At 45.0% G+C, this 9,530-nt stretch overlaps 1 protein-coding gene across 2 annotated transcripts; it reads left to right on the top strand.

Annotated features, from left to right (window-relative positions):
- Positions 1–2,121: 2,121 nt before the first annotated feature.
- RBM34 (RNA binding motif protein 34) lies at positions 2,122–9,013 on the top strand. Of its 2 annotated transcripts, none has more exons than XM_074537499.1 (10): positions 2,122–2,508; positions 2,769–2,911; positions 4,002–4,221; positions 4,798–4,857; positions 5,420–5,463; positions 5,970–6,053; positions 6,277–6,340; positions 6,446–6,488; positions 7,690–7,808; positions 8,632–9,013. In XM_074537499.1, the coding sequence occupies exons 1-10, from the start codon at positions 2,137–2,139 to the stop codon at positions 8,941–8,943; spliced, it is 1,461 nt and encodes a 486-aa protein (XP_074393600.1). In that variant the 5' UTR covers positions 2,122–2,136; the 3' UTR covers positions 8,944–9,013. The 2 variants fall into 2 exon arrangements, with proteins under 2 accessions (XP_074393600.1, XP_014122896.1); XM_014267421.3 differs by having other exon boundaries at positions 2,365–2,620.
- Positions 9,014–9,530: the final 517 nt, after the last annotated feature.

The raw sequence follows: 9,530 nt of genomic DNA, 5'->3' as shown, positions 1-9,530 counted from the left end.
AAAATGGTTTCAAAGTATTCAGAATTGTACAGGACTGTAAAAATTTGTTGACAGACATTGAAGGAAAAGCTTATAGAAAAAAGCTATAAAATATATATTAGGTTCTGCAGAAAATGGAGAGTTATGTAATATATTGTACAAATGTAAGCAAAGGCCTCTGAAATAAAATGCCATAGTTTGTGAATCCCTGATTTTGTTTCTAACAGTTAATTTAAGCAACTGTAGCGTGTTCATGAAAGTTACATCAAGCTGCAGAATCAGTTCAGCAAATGATCTTTGGTATGCTGTAATGGACCTAGAAAGGTAAGATGGAGCACCTGCATTTGCCTAATTTTCTTCCTAGTGATTAATCCATCCTCTTTTTCAGCAGAAGGCGAAAGCATGGCCCATCATTAAGGCAGAGCCAGCGGAAACAAACTACTGGCTGTAGTTCAGGTGACCAAAATACACCTGCAAAGTGACAGATTACTGATGAGACTGACTGTAACAACCCATGATAAATAAGCTTTGGAAACATTGACTGTGTTAAAAATTATGATGATCCAAGACTACAGGGGTAATTTTAATATTTTTAGTGAAGCTACTAAGAGGATATTTTCATCTGTTTAGTGGAATCAGAATCATGGTAGTTCAGTTCTGCTTTTCAGTTTTAGTAAACATAAGGGGAATGGATGTAACTGGGAACTACATCTGGGCAAGCAAGATTTAAATGTAGCTTTTCACTCAGTACTAGTTCTTGATCAGCTCTCAGTTTTAGTGCCAGCATATTTGCTTTGATGTGACAATTACTGACTCTATGATCTGGTGGGGGGATTTGTTTACCGTTTTAAAACAGGGATCATTAAGTCAGCTCTCTACTCCCAAGTCAAGTTTTTGCATAAATAGGATTTTTTATTTTCTGTGATACAAAGATTATTTAATTTTCATAATATTTCTGATGCAGTTTAGTGGCTACTCAAAACATTTGTCTCAATGTATTACATTGCACCTCTCCTGTGAAGTTTGTCTGTAAATGGTGCTCTCCAGATTCATGGAACCACTTGTCTCCCCGTAAGTAGCAAAGGAAGATACCTTTGGCAGACTGTTAGCCAGGCAGTTTTATCCCATGTTGCAGTGGGTCAAATCTGAGGTGATCAGGGCACGTGCTGTGTATGCAGCTTTACACGTGGGTGCATTCTCTGCCTGGCACGGGCAGTGTGCTTGCAGCTGAGGCAGTTTGCCACCAGCACTGCCTGCTGGGCTGTGCCCGTACTCCTGAGCACCTGCTTGGACCGTGATCCCAAAGGCAAAGCAAGGCAGGCATCTCCTGCTGTGCTCTCCACACCTTGGCTGAGGGACAGACGCAGGCTGGTGTGTCCCACAACTGATTGTGTTGGGGATAGCTGAGATGGACATGTGCTGAGGGAAAACACGCTTTATTTCAAGGCCCTGCAGTGCTCCCACCGCCCCTTATTGGCAGTCTGCACTGGTACCCGTCCATACGTATGACTGGGTAGTTCCCATCACACTCTGGAATTTTCCTTTTGGCACAGGGATTTAACTCTCAGGCAGAGTTCCTGGAGGCTGTACTCTTCCCATATGCCTCTTGCCAAGTTTCAGTGGCCATGAGTCTCTGAAATGCACTGGATGATGGTTGAGCCTGTTCTGCCCTTCCTGTGTCACTACAGTGCTGCTCTTCTGTGTGAAAGCAGATTGGAAAAGCCGCCTGCCCCTTTTCAAGGATTTGTGTATTCTCTTGGGCTGAGCCCATCCATGAAGGGTCACTACCTTTCCTGGCATCCAGCAGGCAAGGCAGGGGTGATACCTGGTGCATGTGTTGACACCAAGACTTCTCTCCTTTTCAACAGATGGGATGCTTGTTTAGCCTTTGGATGGATGCTGGTTCCAACAGAGCTGCTTACAGTGGCAGCTCAAAAAGTGCATCAAACGTGTAATGAGACAGCCAAAGTGCTGTCAGGTTTGCTTCAGCTCCCCTTGGAGCTGAGGGTGGTGGGAAATCAGTGAGACAGCCTCTCCTCACTGAATCATTTAGCTTGGAAGAGACCTCTGAGATCAAGTTCAATCTATGACCAAACACTACCACGTCAACCAGACATGGTACTAAGGACCACGTCCAGTCTTTCCTTAAACCCAGGCATGGTGACTCCACCAGGTCCCTGGCAATCCATTCCGATATCTGATCATCCTTTCTGTGAAGAAATTCCCCCTCATCCTCAGCCTCCCCTGGGCCAGCCTCAGACGGTGTCCATCTGCTCCCGATGCTGGATGTTTCCCGGTGCCCCTGTGCCCACGCGCGGCCAAGTCCCGGCTGCAGGGGGCGGGCAGGAGGGAGCGGGGGCGCTCCGGAAGCCCCGCCCGGCCCCGCGCATCGGAAGTGACGCGGCCCAGCCCGGCCCCGCTCCCGTTCCCGTTCCCGCCGCGCTCGGTGCCCGCCATGCGGGCCCGCCGGGGCGGTGCGGCGCCGCGGCAGCGACCGACCGCCGAGGGCCAGGAGGGGCGGGAGGAGCCGTACGTGGTGGGACAGGTGTCGGGCAGCCTCGGCGCGGCCGCCGCCCCCGCCGCGCCCCTCGCTCGCCTCTTCAGCTCCGCCGCGCCGCCGGTGCTGGTGGCTGTGCCGGCGGTGAGTGGGCGAGTGCCGGGGCTGCGTGAGCCCAGCAGCGGGGGCTTCGGGCAGCGGCGCTCCGAATAAGTTGTAGTGTGCGAAGTAACTTCAGGGCGTTCTTGGAATTTTGTCCTTCAAGTCTGTTTCTCTTACCTTTTCTTTAAAGGGAAAGAAGAAAAGGAAGCGTGCAGAAGAAGGGGAGAAAGTGTCAGAAGACCAGAGCTTATCCAACATAGAAGAACCTCCGGTAAAAGCAAAGAAAGCCAGAAAAAAGGAACGTTCAGAGGCAGAGAAAAAACTGTCACAGAGGTGAGTGACACCATTTTATAGTAAAGTTAAAGCATCTACATTAATTATAATAGGAGTTAGATGAAACAACGAAGTTCTCGTCTACTACTCATCTTCAGCTTGGTGTTGTGCATATTTTCTGTAGTTTTCCCCTGAACGAGGAAGGTAGTGCTGTTTCTCGTCTACTACTCAACTTCAGCTTGGTGTTTAAGACTATTTTTAAGATTGTGGAGGTTTTCTGTGGTTTTCCCCTGAAGGAAGAAGGTAGTGCAGCTTCTTGAAATGCTAGGTGTGTGAAGTGCAAATGCCCTGCTAGAGAGCCATCAGGTCCAGCGGCTGGAGATGGAGACACATGGATCTAGTTCTCTCTGGCTTGGGGAGATGCTCTCTGGCTGTCCTTGGCTTATCCAACAGAGGTGGTTCCAGCAGGAGCGAGGTGCCAGGCACAGAGCTGTCTGTGTCCTGCTGGGCCTCTGCAGTGACACAGAACCTCTCTGTCACTCTGTCTGTTCTCTTAAATACCTGAGGCGAGGTGCTTCAGAGCAGGCTGGAAGCTGCTCACTCTACGATGCACTTTGGATAATGAAGGGAACTTGATTGTAGCACAAGGCTCACCCCTCATCCTGTCCCTGGGCCCATGGAACCTGTTTGCTGTGTTTGTGTCTGCAGCCTTCCAGAGGCTCCTTCAGATCTGCCCCTTGTTCCTGCTCTTACGGCAGGTTTGGATAGAGCAAGACTTGTTAGTGCATGGCAGTATTCCAGGGGTTTATTCTGAGTCTCCTGAATAGTGAAAATGACTAAATCTCTTCTAAGTTCCAACATAATGCAAAGATTATTTTTTTCCCTTCAATTTTAGAAGCTGTCAAATTGTTTAATTGTGAAGTACTGGTAAATAGTGAATGCAGTGTCCTGGGGCCAGCAAATAGTTTTTCATAGTGAATAGTTAGATACATTTTTTAATGCAGAATAAACAAAATAATGTTTGAAATTTTAGAGTTGAACATAATGCTCTCAAATGTAATTTAAAGCATCTTGACGGCTTCCATTCATTGACCCCAAATCCCCTGGTTTTTTCCCATCAGTTGTAACCTGCCTGTTCATTTCTGGTCAGGGAGAATGCTTTGGAGCAGGCAGAAGAAGAGGAGGATCAAAAATTGTTTCAGAGCAAAGTGAAGCAAAAGAAAAAGGCTTCTCAAGCCATCACCAAAAGTGTTGTTAATTCAGCCAGGGGTGCTACTGCAAAACAGCAAAAGAGAAAGCGGGTGGCTGATGAAACAGCAGAGAGAAGAACGGTGTTTGTTGGAAACTTGCCTGTCAGCTGCACTGTTCAGGTACGTGGGTGGGTTCTGTCTGCTAAAGGAATGAAAGGAGTTGCAGCAGTCCTCAGTTTGAGGGGATGTTTCCAGCTGGAAGTCACACACACTTGTGATTGGAACTGCTTTTGGGAACATAGGAAATGGTGCTTGTTCTTAGAAACCATTAGAGACAATTTCTGGTTTCCTGGAGTTTCTGCAGCAGTGGATGCAGCAACTCTTTCTTGAGTAGAATTGGTCAGTTCCTTGTCAATGAAAAAATGACTGAATAAATGAGAACTGCATTTACAAAGTTATTCTGGTTCTAATTTTATATGCAAACAATCCTTCAGATTGTTTCATAAAACATGTTAAATTTATACTTTCTTCCATAGTAAGAGGCACAACTTCAGTTTTGGCAATCTGTAGAAGCAGATGCCATAAAAAACAGAGAAATAGTTACAAATTACTTGCATTTTGTTAGTAGCCTGTTAAGGGACCTCCTGTAAGTAAAAGGAAAACAGTGTAAGAACAGTATTACGTGTAAATACTGAAAAATAATTCTCATTACCAGGTTGAAAAGTGTACTGAGTGTTTGCAATATCATCTGTTTAGGTACTGACATCTCTCTTTAAGAAGTATGGACCAATCCAATCCATTCGCTTCCGGTCCCTGGTAGGTTTTTCCCTTTAATGTTATACAACGAAGTTATTTGTTGATGTTGAAAGGCCAGTAGTATTTGTAAGGCTTGTACCCTCATTAATTCAGAGGTGGTTTGGGGCATGTGGGTTTTGCTATTAGAAGAACATCTCCTTGGAGATGTTACCCCAGGAGCACCACAGATGCACTTTTCCTGTAGCAGCAGCTGATCCAGGATCAGAGCTTTATGTTCTCTGAAGGTGCAATGCCTTTGTTACTGCTGGTTTGGCTGAGGCCTTGCTCACCTGTTTTTAAATCATACAGCAAAGACACATTACTGTAAATCAGGGTACTCACTAAAATAGTTGATGATGACCCTCTTGGAACTCAAGAAACATGTCAGACAAAGTCAGGGCAAGCTCTTTAACTCTGAGGGGTTTTTAGACCATCTCTAGGTCCAGCCACTTCTGTCATTTGCTCACTGTACTGGCTCTGTAGCTTTGGGTGGCCCCTGCTTGAATTCATCTTTGTCTTGGGGAAAACTCTTTGTGATAGGTTAACACTAGGCCCACCTAACTCAAGTCTTTTTTTCTTTAAGATTCCTGCAGAAGATACTGTATCCAAAAAGGTAGCAGCAATCAAGTAGGTTCCCTTTGTGACTGTTGTGTATTTTTCAAGGCCTAAACAATGTTTAAGTGTTGGTAGTTAAAAGTTTGTCTGTATTAGGTCTTTTTAATGTATTTTGTGTTTCTTTGTCTTTTGTCATTATCTTTGTGTGTTTTAAGTTTTCTCAACAAGTAACAAAGAATTATATGCCATATATACTTATAATTTGTTACCTGAGGTTGCATTTCTATGTTTTAGGAAGGAGGAAGATGCTAAAAGTCTTTTATTTCTTCAGATATGTTTATGAGCTGAGGAAGCTTGCTCAGGGTGCATATAAGAGCTAAACAAGATGTGGGGTGCATATAAGAGCTAAACAACAGTGGGACTCCCTTGCCTGTGCAGGGGTAGCTTGACTTGCAAGGGAAATGGAGTTGTTGGTGTGCCAGGACAAGCAGAGGCATGAATGTGTTTGGCAAGAAGTGCCTGTGCACTGCACAGCATCAGCAGGATTTCAGCAGTAACAGGTCCTTTTCCTGTTCCAGGCATAAGGTGCACCCCAATGCAAAGTCTGTCAATGCTTACGTGGTCTTTAAGGAAGAATGTCATGCCCAGGAGGCTCTGAAGGAGTAAGTCTCACTTTTGTTCCTCATACCCTGTTAAAGATGTTAGTTCACATAGATTTATAGCTAAATTTAAACAACCTCCCCTCTTTTGCTTGAATCAGAATAAAATGTTGTTCAAACTTAAAAGTAACTTTGCATTTGTAATACTGCATTTGTAATGCAGTGACATTGTCAATTAAGTAATGTTTATTTCATTTTTGAAACCTTTTGTTTTTGACCACAAAAGGAATGGAACAGAAATTGCTAGTGGATTTCACATCAGAGTTGACACTGCATCTAAGACCAGTTCGGTAAGTAACGTGTGTGGCTAGAAATTCCCTTTTCTGGTTTGGTTGTGGGGCTTTCAGTGTTTTCTGTAACAAATAACTTACTGTCCTCTCTCTTGTTTCCTTTAGCACGACAGTAAACGATCTGTATTCTTGGGAAATCTTTCATATGGTAAGCCTGAAATGGACTGCTATGCATCATTGATTTGCATTTATGGAATGGTTGACATTAGGCTTTTTATTTCTTGGCATTAGGTGGATAAATACCTTTTGCTGGAGGTAATTTTTATTTGTTAATTGGAACACCTGAAGAGGTTGTAAGTTTCTGTCCAGTTCTGCACCTTGTTTCTTTTATTGTAGGCAGCACTGCAAGTGCTTTTAGTTCTTGTTGTTGCTTCATGTTTTTTAAATAAATATGACTAAGTTGCATAGGCCATGGCTCTCTAAACTGTTCAAGGGTTACCAATATCTGTTGGTGAACCAATTCCAAGTGATGGACAGTGATGGCTTCTCCTTTTGGTGCTTTCTGTGAACTGCAGGCTGAGTGATTCTGTCCAGGCAGGGCTAAAAGTGAGACTTGATGATCCTTGTGGGGCAGTTTCAGCTGAGAATATATTCTGTGATTTGCCATGCTCTGAAATTACTTCAGCAGTTTGGACCTTTCTCAGCATGTCGAGATTCCCATTACTGTAGTTAAACCTGTACAGTTGAGTTCAGGTTTAACCTCAGCAGAGAGATGTTTATGTCTATGTTAGGGGATTCCATGGAGCATACCCATACAAAAAAAGAAAATAACCTGCATTTTTGCAATGGCACATCACGTTTGTCTGCCTAGGTGTGAGATGGAAAAAAGCTCATACACCCAGCCATTATCAGAATGATTGCATAGTAGCTGTGCTTGGAAACTGCAAATCCCTTCTTCCCCATTCAGCTCAAATTCATGGCTCAGTCAATGAAGAGTTGAAGAACTGCCAGCTCAAGGTCATTATCATCAGCATTAATTCTTAGAAAGAAATTCTGGCATAAGGAGGAGGTACAAAAATGTATAGCAGAATTCTTAATTTCTACTGTGTTCCAAGCATAAATGAACTAATTTGAAAAATCTATTTCAGTGTTTGCCTTAGTTCTTTGTGATTTACATAGTACTCTTCAGAGCTTGGAGAAGCAGTAACTGTCAGAGCAGATAGCCCTTCATAAAGTCTGCATTGTTGGCTTGCTGGGGTTTTTCTGAACCACTGATGTTTGTCTACCTCTTCTTATTCTGTATTCCTTCTGTCCCTGAGTGGGTAAATGTGAAATACCTGGGTGTGGGCCAGGCTTCCAAGGCTGTGTGTCTCCCTGAAGAGGCCTCTGTTCCGTTGTGTTGCCCGCAGACATCCGCGATGACGCCGTGCGGGAGCACTTCCAGGACTGCGGAGACGTCGTGGGAGTGCGAGTGGTGAGGGACAGGACAACAGGCCTGGGGAAAGGCTTTGGTTACGTCCTCTTTGAGGTGCGTGTGAGCCTTTGGGGTGCCTGTCTGTGAGCCCCTGGGGTTACGTGTGTGAGCCTTTGGGGCATGTGTGGGCCTTTGGGGCACGTGAGTGTGAGCCCCTGGGGTTCATGTGGGCCTTTGAGGTACATGCTCCAGGGCACAGGGAGCTCTTCAAAACCTGCATTGGGGTCTGCCCTTGGAGCATTTTTATTTTCATTCCAGTAGCTCTTTGAGGTCTGTGTGTGTGTAGGTAGGAAGGGAAATGGTAGCGTTGTTGTGTAAGGTGGAAGCAGCTTGGAAGACCGGTTCTGTGGAAGCAGATACAAAACACAATATTTTAGGTGTTGTACACACTGGGGTAAAGACTGAACAGAGGGACAGATGAGTTAGTTTGGTGTAACTTCAATGTTCTCCCATTTCTTATGTGTCAAAATGTGAGTGGAATTCTTTCCTGCAGCTGGTTTGCATACCAGCTCTCCACTTTTGATTCAGTCTGACTTCCTTCCTCATGCCAGTCTCCCAGCCTCATTTTCCCTTAGTTCATTTCCTGCAGTCCAATGCCTTTTTTCCCAATTTTTCCTTGTCTCTCTCTGCCTCAGACGTTGGTGTCTCATTGTAGGCTGTTCACAGCCTGTTTTCCAGTGTCTGTGCCTCAGTGTGGGGGCTGTGTGGGGGTGCTGGTGTTCCCGAGTGGAGATGTTGTGTCATTCCCTAAATAGAGTGGTGTGAGTGCTCTGTGCTGTAAAATCCTGCTTACCAGTTTTAAAGACAGGTACCTCTTTGTTGGAAAGCACTCAGCTGGAAGTAAAGCTGCTTTTAAAGGGGTTGTCTGCTTTTGTAGAACACAGATGCTGTACATCTTGCTCTGAAACTCAACAACTCTGTTCTGATGGGAAGAAAGATACGAGTGCAGCGCGTGACGGACAAGAAGAAAGAACAGAAAGGTCCAGACCAGTTTCGTGCTCCCAAGGACAGAGCTGATAAGAAGAAGAAAAAAGCAAAGAGCTTCTCTAACGATTCTTTTGTTGGTGAAAAAGCAAACCCGTTAAAGAAGAACACAAAACCAAAAAGACTAAAAACTACTCCTAGGAGTAAAGCTGGGAAAAACAAACCGTCTTTTGAGAAAAAAAAATCCAGAAAAAATGCTGACTAGTGTTATGAAGATGGATGTATATGAAGTGTTTTTTATATGTGAGAGTGTCATAAATTTGTTTGCTAATACAGCTGTTGTCCTTGGTGGTGTTTGCTCTGGGGCATTTGGCTTCTAGAAGGCAGCAGGAAGTGCTGCATGATTTTATCCCTGTGTTCCAGGAATCTGTCTCCCGCTGAAGTCTTGCTGCAGAGGCTAACTGTGAATTCTTTTTTTTTTGAGTTGCGTAGGATTACCCACAATGGCTATAGAAAAACCTGACTCACATTCAGACTGGGTCTGTGATGAAATAGAAATCCTTGCCTTGATTTGGGGGGCAGAGAAGGGCAGTGGAGCTGGTGAAGGTCTGGAATCACAAGTCCTGTGAGGAGCAGCTGGGGGAGCTGGGGACTTTAGCATGGAGAAAAGGAAGCTCAGGGATGGCCTTATCACTGCAGCCACCTGCAAGGAGGCTGTAGCCAGGTGGGGGCCGGTCTCTTCTCCCATGCAGCAAGGGATAGGATGAGAGGACGTAGCCTCGAGCTGTTCCAAGGGAGTTTTAGTTTGGACATCAGGGGAAATTTCTTCACAGAAAGGGCGATGAGACAGCG

The sequence above is a fragment of the Zonotrichia albicollis genome, chromosome 3, assembly GCF_047830755.1.
Source record: "Zonotrichia albicollis isolate bZonAlb1 chromosome 3, bZonAlb1.hap1, whole genome shotgun sequence".
NCBI classification, from domain to species: Eukaryota; Metazoa; Chordata; class Aves; order Passeriformes; family Passerellidae; genus Zonotrichia; species Zonotrichia albicollis.
Note: the sequence above shows the minus strand (reverse complement) of the source record. Positions and strands in the feature narration are given on the sequence as shown.

Coding starts and splice junctions, on each gene's coding strand:
- RBM34 (XM_074537499.1), top strand. CDS start 2,137: ATGGTGACTCCACCAGGTCCCTGGCAATCCATTCCGATATCTGATCAT. Junction 4,222..4,797: donor CTGTCAGCTGCACTGTTCAG/GTACGTGGGTGG, acceptor TCATCTGTTTAG/GTACTGACATCTCTCTTTAA. Junction 6,054..6,276: donor GCCCAGGAGGCTCTGAAGGA/GTAAGTCTCACT, acceptor TGACCACAAAAG/GAATGGAACAGAAATTGCTA.